The sequence below is a fragment of the Canis lupus genome, chromosome 1, assembly GCF_048164855.1.
Source record: "Canis lupus baileyi chromosome 1, mCanLup2.hap1, whole genome shotgun sequence".
In the NCBI taxonomy this organism is placed as follows: domain Eukaryota; kingdom Metazoa; phylum Chordata; class Mammalia; order Carnivora; family Canidae; genus Canis; species Canis lupus.
The window spans coordinates 58,600,217-58,621,549 of NC_132838.1; the positions used below are offsets into that span (position 1 = coordinate 58,600,217).

General features: G+C 42.3%; 1 protein-coding gene across 2 annotated transcripts in view; it reads left to right on the plus strand.

The window, feature by feature from the left end:
- The first annotated feature begins 5,528 nt into the window (after window positions 1-5,528).
- Window positions 5,529-21,333, plus strand: part of DCBLD1 (discoidin, CUB and LCCL domain containing 1) — a 97,703-nt gene continuing 81,898 nt past the window's right edge. For both annotated transcript variants that reach the window (XM_072831629.1, XM_072831630.1), the window contains exon 1: window positions 5,529-5,658. In XM_072831629.1, the coding sequence (XP_072687730.1) occupies window positions 5,580-5,658 (79 nt within the window). In that variant the 5' untranslated portion in view covers window positions 5,529-5,579. The remainder of the gene's footprint in view (window positions 5,659-21,333) is intronic.

The following is a 21,333-nucleotide window of genomic DNA, read 5'->3' on the forward strand; positions in this document are numbered from 1 at the left end:
AAAGCCTAGAACTCTCCTCCAGTACCCACACTTGATTGTCCCCTCCACCTCAATCTCACACCAAGTGAGAGAGCGTGGAAAGGAGCAACTGGTCAGTGATGAGCTCTTTAAAGCCTGGGGGATGAAGCTGCCCCACCATACCTCTTCTCTCTCCACTGAATGTGTTTGGTAAAAACAAAATAAAAACTATGCTGTTAACCACCTCGTACCCCAGGCCACACACAACATAGAGGACAAAAACAGAATTTCAAGTACGTTTGGGAAACAAGGAGGTCCGATAAATAACAGTTCTTTGCTTCACAGCTGAGTGTGCTTTGTAAATCTCCCAGTGGAATAAACATGTTTCCTGGGGACACAGTCAGGAAGCAGCTGTCCTCAAGTTGTCTTAAGAACCAATTCAAGTATATGAACATTCTTCAAGGACTATTTTGTGAAACAACACATATGTATTGCAGGCAAATAGAACTTGAAAATAGGGGTGCCCTTTGAACTTTCCACTATACCAATAAATACTGAATTGGAAACAGGATGAGGGAATATGGAGGCCTGATTATAACATTAACATATCTAAAGAAGAAATGGAAATTAGAGAAAGGCCAATTTAGGTGGCAAGTGTGACAGCGCTCTGCTAATAATCTCTGCCACTGGAAGAGGGTGTCCTCTGCTTAGTCCAGCTGTTTGGTGCTGGTGGCAGAAATACCCAAATGGAGGTGACAAAGATTCTCTCCTTGACCAAACTAAAGTCAAGATCCTCTGAGCTCCTTTTCCAATGAGGTCTCATCCTTGGGCTCTCTTCCGCCTGCTAAGTCAATTTAGAGAGAAGCCTCCACCATCTTGGATCCCTGTTGACATCAGATCAAGTTTCTCATCCTTCACCTCTGTACGAGTCTTGACTTGTCCTCAGCAAGAACACTGTTAAGTGGGTTTAGCAAGAATCCCTTTATGCTTGATGTCTCTTCCTAATAATATTTCATCTGTTTGTTGGCTAGAAATCCTGGGTATTTTTGCTGTATTCAGAGTTAAGCCTGATCTCTCTCCCTATTGCCATAGTCTTGACCCCTTTTGCAATATTCTCAAATATTAAATAGGGGTGAGGGATGGGAAGGATCCAGTACTCTTACTTGTTGCCTTCAAACATTAGAAACACTAAAATAATCAGTCCTGTTTTTCTTTCACGTTTGCCTAACAACCTCTGGTGCTTCCTACCTTCCAAAGTCGTTTTCAGGCTGAAGACAATGTCCCTCACCATTTTATAGTTCTTGATATTAATAAATTGACATGAATGCTGGTTTATATATTTCTGTAATTAAGTTAACCATGGAGCGGTATCCCCAAGTTCAAGCACATTGGCAAAAATAAAATTTCTGGAGCTGCAAAAGGTGGGGACGAGGTGAGATCTGGCGACAATGAGCTATGGCATTTAAGATTCCATGCGAGGGCAGCCCAGGTGGCTCAGTGCTTCAGCCCAGGGTGTGATCCTGGAGACCCGGGATCGAGTCCCATGTCAGGCTCCCTGCATGGAGCCTGCTTCTCCCTCTGCCTGTGTCTCTGCCTCTCTCACTCTCTCTCTGTGCGTGTGTGTCTCTCATGAATAAATAAATAAAATCTTTAAAAAAAAAAGATTCCATGCGAGAGCTTAGATGACACGGCTATCTAACAAATACCAGCAAACAGGAGTCAGTAGGGTGTTAGAGATGAGGAATAATGTGGGTGATACCAAATATTTGGGCTATTGCACTCAGAATTTGATCCTCCTTCTCTCTCATTGCCTATATCCTAAGACTCAATTACATCTTGAGTTTCTAACCTCTATCCCTCAGATCTATCAATGGCTTTATCCTGACCTGGAGATCTTATTAAAATGCAGATTCTGTTCAGAGGTCTAGGAAAGAGTGGGGACAGGAGTCTGCATTTCTAGAAAGCTCACAGGTTTTTGGTGCTGTGGGTCCAGTGATCCTCTGCCCCTTTGAGCATGAAAAGGAGATGTCATCATCTCTAGTCTTGGAGTATTGACACAAATTCCTAATTGGACTTTCTACCTCTTTCCAATCCATTCCCCACCCTACAGCCAGTGTGATCTTCCAAAAATCAGATCTGAACAAGTTCCTCCACTTTCCGTGCTTCCCATTGCCCTGGGCGCACTCAGATCCAGGCCCTGCCTCCCACTGCACCGTCAAGCTCCCACTCCTGTCTCACGCTCACTGTCCCAGCCCTGGTGAATCAGGCTCAGTTCCTATGAACACCCTGTGATCTGTATTTCTGAGCTTTCTCAGAAATTCTTCTCATCTCACTAACATTATTTGCCTTTATTTATTTATTTATTTATTTATTTATTTATTTATTTATTTTCATTATTTGCCTTCTAATTGCCATCTTCACCCCTCCCATGCTTTTCAGGCTTTTGAAATCCAGTTATGCACCGTTCCTTCCTCTGTGATTCTATAACATTCTGGACTTCTATCATTATACGTATGAGTCAGTATAACTGAAGTTTCTATCATTAGATTATGAATGAAGGAGGCAGAGAAGTACCTGTGTTTGTTTTCATTGTATCTCCATCACATTGTTTTGCACATAGAAATGCTTAAAATATATTTGTTGAGTTGACTTTATTGAACTGAACTGGAGAAAAGAGAGCATTCAGAAAGTAGAAGCCTACCTGGGTCTCAAATTTATGTCCCATTTGGTCTTCTTCATGGTCACATCAGGGTTAGTATATGTTAAGGATAAAATCGATTAGATTATCAAATTGAACCACAGTCTAAAGCTTTCCAACTACTTTAGAATAAAACTAGGCTTGCAGTTCCGTTTAATTCTGTTTTACCTAAGCCATACAGAATAGATATTATATCTATGAAACAAGGCAGCTCTGACCAGCTGTTCTCTACTTTTGTAGAAGAGCTAGCAAATATAAACAAAAATTGCATAAGATATGCAAAATAAGAAAGACTGGATGGTAAGTGGGGAGACTAGTTAAATGTGGAGTTGCCCTGTGAGGAACCCTCCCAGAGAAGTTTCACTTGATAAGCAGTTCTTTAATCTTAGCACGTGAGATGCTGTAAATGGATCTTACCAGTTACAATTTTTAACAGAATCTCCAAACTTTACATTAGGTTCTGAGATCCCATAAGGCATCATTTAAAAAATCATAATGGAATCTTCTCAAGAGTTAAACAGAAACCCATGCTTCACATAAAATTCTATGTGGTTGAAGTGTATCAATTCTGTGAGGTTTATTTCATTACACACAAAATTATACTTGGAAATCTCTTGTATTTTCATGGTTTGCTTTTTTTTTTTTTTCTCTCTATGCTTTGCTTTTATTTTTTCAAGGAAGGAATGGCATAATGAAAGCACTAGGATCTAGCTTGCCTTCTTGTTTTCTCATTGTTACCAGATCCTAAATCTCGCCTCTGATGTGGCTCAGGATTCTGGTGTAGAATAGATTACTTCATTCCCATGAAGGTATTAGCGGAGATGGAAAAGGTCACCTCTGGGAGCCCACCTGGCTCACCCTGTGAATTCCTCACTAGCAAACAATACTCTCATTGTCTTTCCTCATTCATTGCTCACAAAGCCACGCCTGTCGGGGGCCAACAGCAGCTGCCCAAGCTCACCTTCGTAGAAGGAATGAAGAGAAAGAAGGAACAGGGAAAGCTGAAGTTAGGGAGTAATTCAGTGTATCAAAGTAGCTTTCATGCTTTTTTGTGTGAGAACATTCAATATTCTCGTGGGTGTGAATTTGCTCTTCCTACAGATATAAACTTATTTACTGAGTACTTCGTACATGCCAGATTTTTAAGTACATATTTTATTTTGTCTCTGTGGACAATTAGGGATCATACTCCCCAATGAAACTGAGGCCCAGAGAGAATCAGTCTCAGGTGGCTGAGCCTGAAAGCCACTCCGGCTTGGAGCAGCCTCATTTCTAAAGCCCAAACCCTTTCCTCTAAGCTCTGCGGCCTTTGAGAAAGCAAAGCCCCAAAGACAAACTCGCAATTAAAAAAAATAAAGACAGGGCAGCCCTGGTGGTTCAGTGGTTTAGCACCGCCTTCGGCCCAGGGCCTGATCCTGGAGACTGGGGATCGAGCCCCACGTCGGGCTCCCTGCGTGGAGCCTGCTTCTCCCTCTGCCTGTGTCTCTGCCTCTCTCTGTGTGTCTCATGAATAAATAAATAAATAAATAAATAAATAAATAAATAAATAAATAAATAAATAAATAAAGTCTTTAAAAAAATAAAGACAGAGGGGGAAATGAATGCAGGTATGAGGAGAGTCTAGGCGGGGAATCCAAAGAGCAGTGCCCCGGCGGCTTGCGGGCCGGGCCACCTGCAGGTGTAAGCCGGGCTGCGTGTTCCCGGGAAACTGCGGCGCGCGGGGCGGGGACTGCAAGCGGCCTGGACTGTCGGTGTGTTCAAAATATGTATTTATTTGATTTGCGCAGTTCATTTCCACGGCCATTTCCCCATTCAGCGACTCGGTTACAGCCTGTAACTCTCCCAACCTGCACCCCCAACACCTCCCCCGTCCTCCACCTGCACGCCCCCCCCCCCGCCCCCCCGTCCTCCAGGGAGATCGCGCGTCCCAATCTCCCGTGGCTGCTCGCCGTGCGCAGGATCAGGTTAAACGAGCGCTCTCCGTGGCCTTCCAGGCCCCTCCGCGTGCGCCCCGGTTCCGCGCGCCCCTTCCACCCCTCGCCCTGCGACCCCCTGTGCCGCGCCCTCCACCACCCCCCGCCTTCCCCTCCCCGCGCTCCTCCGCACCCCGCGGCTGCCCTCCCCGCCCCCGCCTTCCGCTCGCCCCTCTCCCGGGCTCCGCGTCGAAGCCACTTTTTCGGGGAGGCCCTTCCCGGCGGATTCCCCCCCCCCCCGGGTCTCCCACGCGCCGCTGGTTCTCCTCGGGGCTCCGACCGCAGCCTGCAGTGGAGACGCGCTCGCCGGGTTCCTTATGACGCCTGCAAAGGTCCCAAGGGCTTGGCCCTGCGCCTGGCTCCCACGGGGCTGCATCACTTTTGAATGAATGAACGAATGAATGAATGGGGGACTGGAGTTGGAGTCTAAGGGCGTCCGTCAGCAACCCAACAAGCAGTTTTTCGAATCCCTCGGGGCTGCATACAATCCCCGCCCCGCCGGCCCCCAGGGGGCTGCAAAGCCCTGGAGGGGAGCAGCCCTCGAGCCCCCCCGCCGCGGGGAGGGAGGGGGCACCGGGCGCAGCGGGCTGCGCGGGGCTGCGCGGGGCTCCCGGGGTCCCCAGGCTCCCGCGCACCGGGGCGGCGCGGCGGAAGGAAAGGAGACGCGGGCCCCGGGGCGCCCGGAGCCTGGAGCGACCGCGGGCGGCGTCTGGGGCGCCTCCGGCCTCGAGCCGCGCCGCCGGGGACCTCGCCTTCCTCCTGCGGGGGCCGGCGCGCGGGGCGGGCGGGGCGGGCCGGGGGGGCGGGGCCGGGCTCCCGGCGCCCCAATGGGACGCGGTGCGGGGCGGAGGCTGCGCCCGGGGCGGGCGGGGGAGGCGGCCGGGCCGCGGCTCGAGGGCGCCGCGCGCCGAGGGGAGGCCGAGCGCGCCGAGCTGGCGCCCCGCGGGGCCATGGGGCCCGGCGCCCGCCGCCTCCTGGCCGTGCTGCTCGTGGTCTGCGCCCCGGCCCGGCTGCGGGCGGGCGAGCCGGGTGAGTGGGGCGCGGGGCGGGCGGGCGGGCGGCGGGGCCTGCAGGGAACGGAGCCCCCAAGCCGGGGCGCGCCCCCCCAGCGCGCGGCACAGCCGCTGGACACCTCGGCGCCGGCCTGCGCTCCCGGTGCTCCAGACTCCCTGACCCGGGCGCGGGGACGCCGCTCCGCGGGGCGGCTGGGCCTCCGAGGCCCCCGCTCCCCCGCGCGGCTGCAGGATGGGGGGCCCTGCCGCCGCTCACCGCGAGCTGCCTGCACCCCAGGCCGGAGTGGGCGCTGGCGCCAGAGGCGGCCTTCCCGGGGCCCTGCGCCCTGGCCTCGGTGGGACCTCGTAGTCCCCCCACCGACCTCACCTCTGCATAGCCGCCCGATTAAGGTAGTAGACCCTTTTACCAGCCCTGGATACACCCTTGTTAATTAGAGGTGCGTGGTTTTTTATTTTATTTTATTTTATGGATTTATTCATGAGGGACCCACAGAGAGGCAGAGACCTGGGCAGAGGGAGAAGCCTGATGCGGGACCGATCCCGGGACCCCGGGTCACAACCTGAGCCACGCAGGTGCCCCTGTTAATTAGTTCTTTACTCCTAGGGCCGCTTCCTGCGACTTTTCACTTTTTTTTTTTTGCCCTTCCGTACTTCTGCCCCTGTTCAACTGAGGCCGTTTAATTGGCACTAACTCTCCAGAATATTTTGACAGCTCCCCCCGCCCCCCCCCCCCCCCCCCCCCCCCCCCCCCCCGGCCCGTAATGAAACAGGAATCACAGGGAAGCCAAATGCTGGCATTTTCTTCACTGAGCCACGCATCCATTCCCAGTCTGAAAGTTGGGTACTCAGGATGTTAGTACTGGTTCCTAAGTTTGCTTACGTTCTTTCTTTCTTTCTTCTTTCTTTCTTTCTTTCTTTCTTTCTTTCTTTCTTTCTTTCTTTCTTTCTTTCTTTCTTTCTTTCTTTCTTTCTTTCTTTCTTTCTTTCTTTCTTTCTTTCTTTCTTTCTTTCTTTCTTTCTTTCCTTTCTTTCTTTCTTTCTTTCTTTCTTTCTTTCTGCCGAAGTTTGGACAAAATATATCAGCGCTAGCAGAATGCTATGCATGTCGTAAAATTTTAATGAATAATGTATGCTTTTATTAAATATGTAGGCTTTTGATCATGGGTGTTGTAAGCATTTAAAAAAAAAATGTTTCTTGTGTCAGTGTTAGAAGATGCGGCTTCAATGCTGCACGTCTATGAATGGGTCCGGCAGTGTGTCCCTGTCCCAATCTGGCCACAACTGTTAATCCATTTTTCCAAATGAAGTTTCCGATGTTGTACAACCGTCTAGGCTGTTGATTGGGTGCTTTTTCCAGCAGTTCTCTGGCAACAAGTGTGATTGCTTCTATCCTTAAGGAGCTTGGAATGGGAGACTTGACTGGTGGAAGTCAAGCAGTTGACTGATGGAAGAAGATGCCATTTGAGTTTCCACAATGCTTCCTATGTGGTTAGGATGTTAAAAGAACCAAGAAAGACACAAGTATTTACATAAAAAAGCAAAACTTAGATTTGGGACATTTACTGAAAAAGAAAAACATTTTTTTTTCTAGGAACTCTGATACCTCCGGAGTGAAGTCATAGTGATTTTTTGAATATTTCTCACATCTGTGATTTTCTCAATTAGCCCTTCGTCACTTATTTTGCAAGTTTCCGTACATTTAAACAGACACACCCATTTTAGGCCTTGAGGTAGGCTACTGGCCATATAGTCAGATAGTGGTCATAGGTGATATTAGCGATTTTGATGTCTAGAAGAGGGCAGTTCTGGGATGCCAGTCTGGTTTTAGTGAGAAGATGACGCCATTTTTTACATTTTACCTTCATTATTCTTGGAGTCAGGTTCTTGGGTCCCAACCTGCCTAGTCACCTCTGTCTCCGGAAGCTTTGCAAAGCCCCAGCCCCATGTTATGAATCAGAAGTGCAAATGGGTGGGGCCTGGGAATATGCACCTTAAGAAAAATTCCCCCAGGTAATTCTGATTCTAATCAGCTTTGAGATGGTGGCAACATTTTATAATGTTAGGATTATGATAAAGTGCTGCCATCTGTGTCCTAGACAATTTAATATTACACTTTTAGTCATTGGGTTATATTTCAGGACACAAGTGCAGTAATTTAATCTAAATTTTAATAAGCCTAGTCAGTGAAATTATTCCAGTTTTTTATGTCAGAGTCTGGTGAAGCTATACCGGTTCCTTGGTAGGGGTTCTGTTTGCCTGTCTGGTGCTTTTGCTCAATTCATTTTCTAAAAAATGACCACCTCTTCTAATGTTTATAGCCTGCCTGGCACCAGACATCAGGACTTGATGAGCAGAATTTGGTCAGATTTCTGCTCCTCTGGACCAACTTAACTAAATTTAGATATTTACATAGATTGTTTCACATGGTTTTTAATCCTATGTAACATCACATACAAATTGATCTTTAGTATTAATTAGTATGAATCCATTGGCTTGGATTTGGTCTTCTTACCTTGATTATAAATTTTGAGGACAAAATATCCTAATTCATGTGATGAATTCGTGCTGAAAATCTCTCTCACGTTCTCCTCCTCGAAAATATTCAGAGATGTATATTAAGAATTTCCTCCTTGTGATTTAAGTGTTAGTGAAGAATAAAAATAAGCAGTTGGTCCCTAAGGAAACTTCAGAGTGTAGAACTGGATACTTTAAAGTTGCCTTAAAAATTCTGCCCAACTCTAATCTGTTACTATCAGAAGATCTGTTCTTAAGTCATCACTCCTGCGTATTTGGTTAGACATGGAACAGCTGATGTCTGATGCTTTGGATGAGTGGCTTCTTAAAAAGTAAGCCCAAGTTTATTCTGGTATCTTCTGTATCAGTGTGTGCACTCTAGTTTTTCCATCATCTCCGTGGTCTGGGATGGAGTCCTGCCTTGGGGTTCCTGCTCAGTGGGGAGTCTGCGTCTCCTCCTCCCTCTGCCTCCTCCCCTCTGCTTGTGCTCTACCTCTGTCTCTGTCTCTCTGTCTCTCTGTCTCTCTCTGTCTAATGAATAAATACAATCTGTTTTTGAAAAAAGAATGTAAGGCCCATGAGGAGCTTTGTGCTTTGAACAGTGTCCAGGACGTGATGGGTGCTCAATAGGGGATATGTGCTGGGTGACGATGGGGGAGAAGGCAGTGGAGACACAGTTCCTGCTTTTAAAGACAGAGCTGAGGATCAAAACCATAACAAGACTAATAAAATAATATGTCTAGCATGACTGTTTTATAGACACAAAGTCTGAAAATATGGATTTAAAACAGAGCAATTCATTCTGGTATAATTGAAGTTTATGCAAAAATACTGTCAGACTTTCAGATTGTAGTTTTCCTTAGACTATGGTGTAATTTTGCCTTTTTGTGACTAAAGAGTCATGTTGATGTCATTTTCCAGATGTTTGTTCTCTGTTTTGTATATATAAAAAAAATAATTGTTTGCTTTGGGGGGTGGGGGAGTGGGAGAGACTTAATTAATGGGAAAAAACCCCACATGGTGATTTCCAGCCCAAAGTAGAAATAAGTTCTAACTGTGAGCCATAGTGTGCTAAATTCAGATCAAATGCCAAACCTTCAAAAAAAAAAAAAAAATGCCAAACCTTCCTCTTGGTGGCACGGAAGAAGAGAGAGTTTTTTGTTTTTGTTCTTGTTTTTGTGTTTTGTGGGGGAAAGGGAGGAAAATGAGGGAGAGTAGAGATGAAATGGAGCCTTTTATAGCCTCCGCCAGCACCTGGTACAGTGCCTGGTAGGGAAAGGGCTTCAGATAACTATTTCCTGTGGCCTCACATGAATGACGGGGGTGAGGCCTGAGACAATGAGGTGAAGGGTAATATCCACTAAATAGTTTTAAGCAGAATTGCATACACGACTATCATGTGACGTAGGAAGCATTCTGTATGCATTCAAGAAAATAGCTAAATTCAACTCTGAAAAGTTTGGGAATGTCTGAGACTCCTTTACAGGCAACACCAGGAAAGCTGCTTTGAGTTAGGTGCTGGCAGTCTGGAGAATATTGGAGCAAGTGGCATACTGATTTGGATCAGAGGAGTCCCCCCAAGATCTCCAGATGCTTAGACGTTGAGGGTGTCAGGGACCTGTTTTATCCTCAAAATCACTGGGGACAGTGTTTAGACATTTGTGACATTAGTATTTTTTGTGTGTGTGACATTAGTATTAAGCCATATTTGTCATCTATGCCTTGACTGTTTACTGCCATTTTGATTTGACCTATAGTTTCTATGAACTATCTCTCTGGGAGCTTTTATGCTGTATGAAATTATACCCAATACTTGCAGAAAGGTCTTGTGTCATATATGTGGTAATTTTAGCTTAGGTGGATTTTTTTTTTTTTTTTTTTTTGGTAGGAAAAGCTGCAAAGAATAATGCTGAAACAAGGTAATAGCTAAGTGATTTTGTTTTACCCCGATTCTCCCTAATTTTCATAAAGCTACACTGGAGCTTTTTAAAAAAACCACACACCCACAACACTAAATTTCTCTTAGGATAGGGCTTTCTTTCCTGACTGTTTCCACAAACATATTTCCTAATGCTTACAAGACAGAACAGTTGTGGAACAAAGCAGGATACTGATAAACAATGTTGCACTGACATATCATAATCCTGCAAGGAAGATGTTACACAGAGAACCATAAGGACAAGCTTTTGGTGCACACACACACACACACATAAATACAAATATGTATTCCCGCAACTAATGTACATATACACAAACGCTCTTATATACCTTCTACTATTTGTTTTTACTAAATATTAGTTAGATAAAATTACATATATAAAATATGTGTAAGGTATAAAGAACAACAATAAAACGCAAATACCTGGATACTCACTCAACTACCTAGTGTCTACATGCTTTTATAGTCTGCTTTTTTTTTTCAACTTTTTATTAAATGCTTTCACCATACTAATTAGGAAAAAATTTTGTTTTTATTTATTTTTAGGATTAGCCTTCAGGCAAACTGAAAACTCACTTTCAAGTCGTTTATTGCCACTGAGGAATATCTAAAGGGAAAATGGAATTTTTGTCTTGGCCAACCAGCTATGGGTCTTGTCAAGATTTTTGTCTTTTGTGTGATTCAAATAACCTTCCTTGCTTTTGGCGTCAGAATTAAGTTGCTTGTCCTTACCTTATTTGAAAAAATTATTACTTTAAATGTACTAAGTATCAGAAAGTTAAGATGTATTTCTTGGCCCTTCTTGGTTGAGAGTCTTAATTCATACTTACAGAGGTCAACCTTGTCAATGATTAGACCACTGGAAGTTTATCTTTATTGATTAACCACATTTGTTTTATCACCATTTCCAACTCAAATTACAACCACTATTGTAGCCTTTTTCCATGTCCAACATACTTATATTTTAGAAGGGTACATACTTTCAGAAGGGTAAAGAACAGTCTCTCTTTCATCACAAAATTAAAATCCTTGGATATTAGTACTAATCTGGCTCTATTTCACGATTAAATGTGTTGTGTGTTTAGTGGATGTGCCTAAAAGTTGTGTATAAATGATTTTTCTTTTCTTTTTTCTTTTTCTTTTTCTTTCCCTTTTTAATTTTTATTTATTTAGTTAGTTTTTAGTGAGGGAGAGAAGAGGGGAGCACAGAGGGAAAGGGAGAGAGAGAGAATCTCAAGCAGGCCTCCTGCCCAGCACAGAGCCTGACCCCGGGGATCAATCTCACAATTGTGAGATCATGACTTAAGCCGAAATCAAGAGTTGGACACTCAAGAGTTGGACTAAGCCACCCAGGCTCCCCTAAATGACTTTTTTTATAGAGCACTCTATTCTTGAAAAAAAGGAAAAAAAAAAAAAAACCCTAAAACCTTATTTCACTATTGTTTCTGACAAGGAACAAGGCAAATGGATATTAAAAGGTAGTCCAAAAATGAATAAATAAATAAAAGGTAGTCCAGTAAATCTGAGTTACTATAACATAAACCTTCCTGCAGGGAATATAGGTAAATATCTCTGTGGGTCTCACTTAATTTTTAAATGGCAGAGTGGATTTAATTCAGCCTTTTTTATGGCTTTTTACAAAAGCAAGTTTACCTCATATTAAAATGTGGTTGATGAAAGTCCAAAGGAGGAAACTTTTGAGACTTACTAGTCTGTAAGACCACTGAAACGTGTCTTTTTATTGAATTGCTTCCATTTTGAGGAGTCTAGAACAGAAGCTACTTATGTTGAGAATTACACGAACCATGATTTGCCTTTTTTTTCCCCTCAAAAAGCCCCTGCTTTGACAACAGACTAAAATTGAAGATAGTTTGCAGATAGACAAATGGCCTTGTACCAGCTGTTGCTGCTAGCTCCAAAGGGTCTAGAAATCTTTGAGACCCTCTTGCCTTGTGGGTAGGAATTTTTTTTTTCTGTTTTTCATCTTCTTTTTTCTTTTCTCCTTTTCATCCTTATTGCTAGAGTTGTTGTGCCATATTACTAAGATCTTAACAGAAACACTGTTTTCCCCCTGAGGTATTTGAAATATATTACAGGCTTAGTAGTATTTCTCCCCCAAATATTTGTGTCTCTAACTGTTCTCTTACATTACTACAAGGCCATGAGCACACCTAAAAATATTAATAGCGCCGTCTTAATATCATCTAATACTCAAGTCGTATTCATGTTTTCCCAGTTGACCTAAACATGTCTTTTTACTGCTTTGTACAAAGAAAGATCCAAACAGGGTCCGCACTTTACAGTTTGTTATTCTATCTCCTAAGTCACTTGTGTTGTAGCATGAACCTTTGCTCACATGTATTTTATTTTCCTGGGAGGAAATCACAGTCAGTTATAATGTGACACAGCTCACTCTTAGATTCAACCAACTGGCTTCTCGGTGCGCATCCTTTACTTGGTACACCATCCACTGTATTTCTCTATAAACTTGAAATTGGACCTAAAGACTTGATTAGATTCAAGCTCTGTGTTTTTTTGGAAAAGTACTGCAAAGGTGTCATATGCTGCTAATTGTGTCTCAAGATGCTTGTGTTACTGTTTTTATTATTGGCCCACTTTTCACCAGGCTGAAAATGCTCAGTAACTTCAGGAAGGGACAGCTCGATCCCTCTGTTATGAAGTTGCCTTTTCCCCTTATGACCTGCAAATAAGCTATGGGATAGTAGTCTCTTACCCATAAAACTACTCTTCCTTATCAACGTTTCACTCAGTGGTTTAAGCATTCATTGACCATTGGTTGTCCACTTCTGATTTTTTTATGGAAATAAAAATGGAAAACCCTACCTTCATATGTATTTTGATTTAGCAAGTGGGTTTTTTTGCATCTAATTTAATCCCAACAGTTCTGAGAGCTATAAAGAGATCTGCAATTCAGAAAGATTGAATTATTTACCCCAGGCACATTCACTTTGGTTGTCCAAAATGGGATACAGGCGCACGTCCTACAATCATAGATGCCTTGGGATGGTTTCCTGCCCTTCATCTTAGAGGGAGATCTAAGTGTCCAGGGGAGGTCAAGTTAAGGAAAAGAAGCCTTGGAGAAACACAATTTCAGGAGGCTATTTGTGCAATAAATCTTTAAATTAATAGTCTTTGGTTTCTCTTCGAGGTGATCACGTTTGCCACAGAAATATTAAGACTTTTTCAAATCCTAATTAGTAGCTAACCATGTGCTTTTATCTTATTGTGATGAATTCAATGGTGCAGGATATGCAATGTGCAAAGGCAGTGTAATTTTCGGGACTGTGCAATGTGATAGTTTTATAAGGTTTATTTTTTTCTCTATCAATTCTTACATTTCATCCATCAGTAGATGCATAATAAGATGCCCTCTCTTTCCTCACTGAGATTTGCTATTTTCTGGTCACTAAACATTGATTATGTTTTCCTTATATGTGATGCATACATGTATGTTCCCAGAAACTTTCTCATCCTATTTCTCTGTGTATTTTCCACCATATGCTCAAATAATTCTTAAATTGACATTTTTTTTCCAAGTGTCAGACATGTTACCCTGGCTTAAATGTAGATCTTGAAATTTATTATTGCCTGTCCCAGACTTATAAATGAAATGTAGAGTGAAAAAAACATGGCAAAGGATTGAGAATACTGACTTGTTCTAGTTTTGGAAGTAGATATTAAAACCATATAAAACCAGTATCTCAAATATTTTTCTTTTTAAAAGAATTTAAAAATTTTTATTTAAAGTCCATTTAGTTAACATATGGTGTATGTTAACTGGGGTAGAGTTTAGTGATTTATCAGTTGTACATAACATCCAAGGCTCATTCCATCATGTGCCCCCCCTTGATGCCCATCGCCCAGTTACCCCATCCCCTCATCTCCTCCCCTCCATTGACCCTCAGTCTGTTTCCTAGAGCTCAGTATCTCTTATAGTTTGCCTCCCTCCCTCCCTCTCTCATCTTATTTTATTTTTTCTTCCTTCCCCTATGTTCATCTATTTTGTTTCTTAAATTCTACATATGAGTGAAATCATATGGTATTTGTCTTTCTCTGACTTATTTTGTTCAGCATAATACCCTCTAGTTCCATAGTTATAAATGGCAAGATTTCATTCCTTTCAATGGCTGAGTAATATTCCAGTGTGTGTGTGTGTGTGTGTGTGTGTGTGTGTTTCTCTATCCATTCATCTATTGATGGACATCTGAGGTCTTTGGATATTTTGGCTATTATGGACATTGGTGCTATAAACATTGGGGTGCATGTCCCCCTTCAAATCACTATGTTTGTATCCTTTGGATAAATACCTAGAGTGCAACTGCTGGGTTGTAGAGTAGCTCTATTTTTAACTTTTTGAGGAACCTCAGTATTGTTTTCCAGAGTGGCTGCACCAGTTTGCATTCCCACCAACAGTGTAGGAGGAGGGTTCCCCTTAGTCATTCTGACTAGCGTAAGGTGGTATCTCATTGTGGTTTTGATTTGGATTTTGCTGATGCCAAGCGGCACTGAGCATTTTTTTCATGTGTCTGTTGGCCATTTGTATGTCTTTGGAGAAATGTCTGTTCATCTGCCCATTTCTCAGCTGGGTTTTTTTGTTTTTTGAGTGTTGAGTTGGTTAAGTTCTTTATAGATTTTGGATACTAGCCCTTTATCTGATAAGACATTTGCAGGTATCTTCTCCCATTCTCATTGTCTTTTAGTTTTGTTCACTCTTTCCTTTGCTGTGCAAAGCTTTTATCTCGATGAAGTCCCAATAGTTCATTTTTGCTTTTGTTTCTCTTGCCAAGAATTTTTCATTTTTAAAAAGATTCACTGCAAGATCTCTATTAATCGGGATTAATTAATAGGGGCTGTTTATTTTTTAAAAAAATTTTATTTATTCTTGAGAGAGAGAGAGAGAAAGGCAGAGACACAGGCAGAGGGAGGAGCAGGCTCCACTCAGGGAGCCCGATGTGGGACTCGATCCCAGGTCTCCAGAATCACACCCTGGGCTGAAGGCACATGCTAAACCGCTGAGCCACCCGGGCTGCCCAATAGAGGCTGTTTAAATCTCTTGCTACTCAGAGTATATCTTACAGGGATCAGCAGAATAGTTATTACCAAGAACTTTTTTGGACACGCAGAATTTGCAGGCCCTGCGTATTACTGAGATCCCCAGATGACTGATGTGCCGACAGAAGGTTGATCCATTGAAACCTTCATTTATGGAGCATCTTTTAGGAGCCACATCGGCATTAAGCATAGTGAGTAACCTTTGTTGCAGGTGAAATGGTCACCTCTCAATAGTGTGGTAAGAAGTCCTTGCTTAGATAATTAAGAACAGAGGGTGATGGAATTTCTCATAAGTTTTACAAGACTCCCTGGATGAAACATGGCAATTTTTCTCATGTTAACTTTGAGACAAAAAAGTAGGACTGTAAAAAATTAAATATAATGTGGGTTTTAATACTAGTTGTGCTGCTCAGCACTAGTGTGAGCTTGAGCTATCTGCCTCAGTTTACTCACCTTCTCATTTAGCAGCCGCAGCCTTAAAGCCCAGTGGTTGAGGTCCATGGTCTCTGGAGTTCAGGTGAGGTTCATATGCCAAGTCAGCCACCTGGGCTGAGTTACCAAGCTTCTTGGAGCCTCATCTCTTGACACAGAGAACAGGGGTAATAACAGGAGGATGTGCGATGAAGAAAGGGTGCGGTGGGCTCCAACCGTGCTGTATTGGGAATGGCCTATCTTGTAAGCTATGGTGTATTCTTGGATGTTTGACATACTACTCTTTGTATATGTCCATATGGACGTATGTGTATATGTGCAATATTTCAGAACTTTAAAAGGGAACTAATATTATCTTATGATCATCATAAGAAGATTAAATAACATAAAGTCCCTTAGAATACTGTCACCTTTTACAATAAATGCTTAGTAAATGCTAAGTGTTGGTATTTTCACGGTTTTATTATTATTTTTTACTATCCCAAAACATTTTGATTCTCACTGATTTTTGAAAAATCTATCCAGGAAAGTGAAAACATATGTGGGGGGAGAAGGGGAGAGAAACTGCAAGAGGGAGAAACGTTTATACTTTTAACTTCTAAAACTCAGGTCAATTTTAACTGTACTTGGTAATATTGGTTTTTTTTTCACTCCGGAAGGAAAAGTCAATGTCCAGTTACACTTTGAGTATTGGCGATGTGCATATTTAACATAGAATCAAGGTTAGAAAGTATAGCACGTGGTAGAGACAGGAAAGATTTCTCGCGTTTATCTTCACCTCCAGCAATTGCAGCTTGGACATTACATCAACATCCTGACATTATTAGTAAAGGTCAGTGACTGCTTTTCTCTGACTTCCTTATCCTGAGCATCTATTCGACAGAGATAAAATAGTTGTCTTAGACTTGTTTTGCTGCACAAACAAGTTTTTTTCCCCCTTTTATCTGTGAAATTAAGAAACTTCTGTGAAACACTGCACCCAATTTGTTACCAATTCCCCCAAAGCACTTGTAACTTAACAGTGGGAGGAAGGTTTCCTTTTGAAGATCAGATTCACATAGTACAATTTTTTCAGTATTGTTCTTAGAACTCTCAAGGCCAGTAGCCACTTCTCTGCATCCAATAGCCACCTTAATCCCAGAAACCCCATTATGGGATCTCTGTGTGTGTCCTACTTTTGAGAGCCTAGCTGGGGAGCTGGCCCTCCCTGTGTGCCCCACAGAACACTACACCCAGAGATGCCCACTGGGAATATGACCACCTGTGTCTCCTGTGAGAGCCTCACTGTGCACTGCAAGGGCTTTGAGATGTCCTGGGGTGAAGAAAAAGATGAGATTCTGTAAGCTTGTTTATCTTGCAAATCCTTTTTTGGAGATGAGGGCTTGAATTTTCAGTCTCCCAAACACTCACAAGTGCACAGTGCCCACTTTGGGGAATGCTTACCCAGCAGTTAGTGGGTCCTAGGTACAGACTGGGGGCTGGGGGCATTCTAGTTAGAGTTTCTGGCTACTTCCAGCTCTTAACACTGCCTCGTATGTCCTTACCATGCCCGGTTGTGGTTGGGCTTTTTAAAGATGAGGAAAAAGGATACACAGAAAATGGGTAATTTCTTATGATCATAGAGCCAGCGAGTGAGGGAATTTGGACAGAGGCAGCTAACCCAAAGCAATATTCTGGAGACTTTAATATGTATAGTAGTTTTATTTTTTTATTTTATTTATTTTTTTGTATAGTAGTTTTAAATAAAAATATGGCAGTTAAAATATTTTGAATTCTTATTCTATGTTAGTCTCTATGCTCAATACTTTACTAGCATTATCTCAATGCTCATGATAACCCTAGAAATCAGACATTGCCATTGTCTCTATATTACAGATGATGAATTGTAGCTGGGAGAGGTAAAGGAACTCTCCTGAGGCCACACAGCCAGTCCTGGGCAGGAACCCCATGTCACCACTGTGCTGTCACTTCCCGAGTATATGGAAATAATTTATAAAATTAGAAAAGCACTAGGTATGCAAACCCTCTTCCCTCACCCCTATGCCCCTGTCAGTGATCTTTAATTTTCCCTTAGGAGTCACAGGAATGGAGAGTGACCAAGAACCATGGAGTTCTCACTGTTTTTTACTTACAGCACATTAAAGGGTAGCGTTAAATTAGGCTTCAAGATTTTTTTTTCCCATTAGGCATAAATGATGCTTCTTGTGTGAACATTATAATTTTTGATGTCTTGGTGCCCTGATGGAAACATTCTCACATTCAGCAAGGAGTCTTGGATGGGACCTCTTGAAATGACTTGTTTCATTTCCACGCATTCAAATGGATTTATTTTAAGTGATTCTTTCAGCTGATAGGAAACACTGTGTTGAGAATTTACATGGAGAGACTTTTGACCATAATAAGTACCTTGTGTTTCCTTTTATTTTACTGCCAAATATCTTTCATCTGCTGAGGCAAAAGTATCCTCTTCATTAGATTGTTAGTCATATCGTTAGCATCTATTTTTATATGTGGTGACAATCAGATTTAAAGAGCTTCTACCACAGTTTTGCAGAACTTGGTCATGTGCTTCATGCTTCGAGTCTATAGTTGTAACTTCTTTCAGCATAATATCCATTTTCTTTTCTAGAAAACTAAAGATTTTGAATAATTGAAGTTTTATCATCATAACTTCTGTCTTACTAGTTTTGTTCTCATGGAACCATGTAGTCCCTGCTGTCCTGGTTCTTTCATTCTTTGTCAGGCAACAGCGTGAAGAAGTTAAGCTCAGGTGGAGAAGAGCAAAGTTTATGGGAGAGTTATGATGGACAGTGAAATTAGTAATACCTTGGGAAATCTGCTCACACTGCCATCAGACAAAGAACTCTGTAATAATTGCAAGCTCCTCTTTGTGGTTGAGAAGATTGTAGTCATCAAGAGCTCACTTGATCCTAGACATGGGAAGAAATTTTCTCACACCCACATGTGGATGATGATATATGCATTGAGACCTGTTGTAACTTGAATATTAGAAGAGCAAGGATCCAACTGTAATGAAATCATGTTTCTGGAAATGGTTTCACTCTTGTGGTATTTCAGAGCACTCTTTCTCAGGTTACAGGTTGTGACCCATCAGTAAGCAATAAAATCAATTCGGTTGACACAACCAGCATGCTTTCAATTAAAAAAGTGAAACAGAATAGGAAGTATCTCCGTGTGTTACATATGATAGAAAGAATCGTAACATTAAACTTTTCTCTGTTTCTGCATATGTGTATGCATGTGTGCTTAGATTGTAATGCAAAATCTATGTTCTATTGTTTATTTTTTACTTTTTTAAAAGATTTTATTTATTTATTCATGAGAAACAGAGAGGTAGAGTCATAGGCAGAGGGAAAAGCAGGCTCCATGCAGGGAGCTCGACGCGGGACTCGATCCTGGGTCTCCAGGTTCATGCCCTGGGCCGAAAGCAGGGCTAAACCGCTGAGCTATCCAGGCTGCCCCCAAATTTATCTTCTAACCATGGGTCATGGTTTTTAAAAAGGTTTGAAGTCTGTTGTCTTAGTGTATGGATTAGTTAATAATCTTAAAGGAATTTTTGCCCTATTTATTTCATGTCATCCAAACAATTTTCCACAAGTGCAATTCAGTTGAAAGTGTTCTTATGAAGCCTAAATCATACTTTGTAGTATTCCAGAACTTAGTTCATACCAGGTATATCTCAATTTCACTTTTCGGTTAGTGGAACATGATTTCTTATCAAAGGGAAATAGTCTTTTAAGGAAGTTATTGTTTTCCTTTCTTAGTGGGTGGAATTAGAGTAGACTAAATAAACAGTTGATGTGTGGAGACAAGCATCTAGGACTTGTTTTAAGCTTGTTTAGGAAATACCTTGTATATCCATACTTCTGGAACAGCTGACATTAAAAGCACAGAAATGCTTTCAAGGCATTTGGAGAAGAGATATTGAGCCCATACCTCTGTTTTGAACCTGCCACTTTACTCTCAGGAATTACCTGTTAACATACTCCTCTCCTCTTGCCTGTGAGCTTCTTTAAGTGGGAACTACCTGATACTAAGTTCCCACCTGTTTAATGAGTGAGCTTATTTGTTGTTGTTTTAAGATTTTATCTATTTATTCATGAGAGACACAGAGAGGCAGAGACACAGGCAGAGGGAGAGGCAGGCTCCCTGAGGGGAGCCTGATGTGGGACTCAATCCCAAGACCCCGGGATCACTCCCTGAGCTGAAGGCAGATGCTCAACTACTGAGCCCCCAGGCGCCCCCATTGGGTGAGTTTTTAATGACAGTTAGGGAGTATTGATTTAAAACGACTTCTTCCAGTCTATATACCTTAAGGCTAAGACTTAAGGCTCAAGTAGCCTATGTTACAGATAATATTAGGTAAATTTGGTATTTTTAATTATTTTATTTTTCTGATTTATACGTAATGTTTTCATATTGTAAGAGTTTAGAAAACAAATGTGTAAATACAATGAAAATCACTTGTAATCCTCCATCATAGCACTTCACACGTTTCCTTTATATCTATATGGGCACACCATTTTCTGTGTTTAAATTAAGTAGAACTCTAAAACATGACTTTAACTTTTCCTTGGTATCACATTGCTTAGAGATATCATAGTTTGACCAACCTTTTCTTTTTTTCTTTTCTTTTTTTTTAATTTTTATTTATTTTATGATAGTCACAGAGAGAGAGAGAGAGAGGCAGAGACACAGGCAGAGGGAGAAGCAGGCTCCATGCACCGGTAGCCCGACGTGGGATTTGATCCCGGGTCTCCAGGATCGCGCCCTGGGCCAAAGGCAGGCGCTAAACCGCTGCGCCACCCAGGGATCCCTTGACCAACCTTTTCTAATTTAGATTGTTGCCAAATGTTCAGAGTTAAAATACTTAAATTTTGTGTAGAGATCACTCGGGGAGCGATAAAATACTGAGTACTTACAGCTTTTTCCAAAATCCAAACTTCATCCAGTTTTGTTTTTGTAAGATGTTTTGAGAAGGGGTTTGGTCAGTCTCACAAACCAGCTCTGACTCTAAGCAAACCCCAGGCTTCAAGCCCATCATGGAGTGACCACCCTTCACATATTCTGAAAAGGAAAGGAGCTTTCAGCCTAAGGAGAGAGGAAATGATGAATGGTTCAGTGCATGTGCTTTGGCACTTTGGAAATTAAATTATAGTTCAAAGGAAGAAAAAGATAAACATTGCACAGTAGTCACTTTTGAAGAGTAGACAAGTTCCCTGTGGCCAAGCTTCCTCCTTCCCCCTTATTTCCACGCCCCGTCCCCTGACGTTAGAGAGGTGGCAAGTGAATCTAGCTGTCTTGCCCCACACCGTTGCATCACTGTGGCTCACTGCCCATCAGGCCTCCCAACATCATGTGGAGCTTAATCCTCCAAACCAAGGTTGTATTTTTTTCCTTAAAGACTGACCTTCATTTCTTTTTGTTATAGTTTTTGTAAAAAGCTGTACACCCTAATTGTCCAGCTACAGCAACCATCAACCTCTCCCCATCTCTTTTTTCTTATCCTCCATCCTCCCTTTTTTTTATTCTCATATTTTAAGGCAAATCTCAGACCTCATGTCATCATGTCATTTCAACCCAGATATGTCCGGAGGCCTCCATAAAAAAAAGATATTTCTTACATAACCTCAATACCATGATCACACCTAATAAAATGAATAACACCTTCCTGATATACCTGATAAACCATTTAAAGAAGATAATACTCCC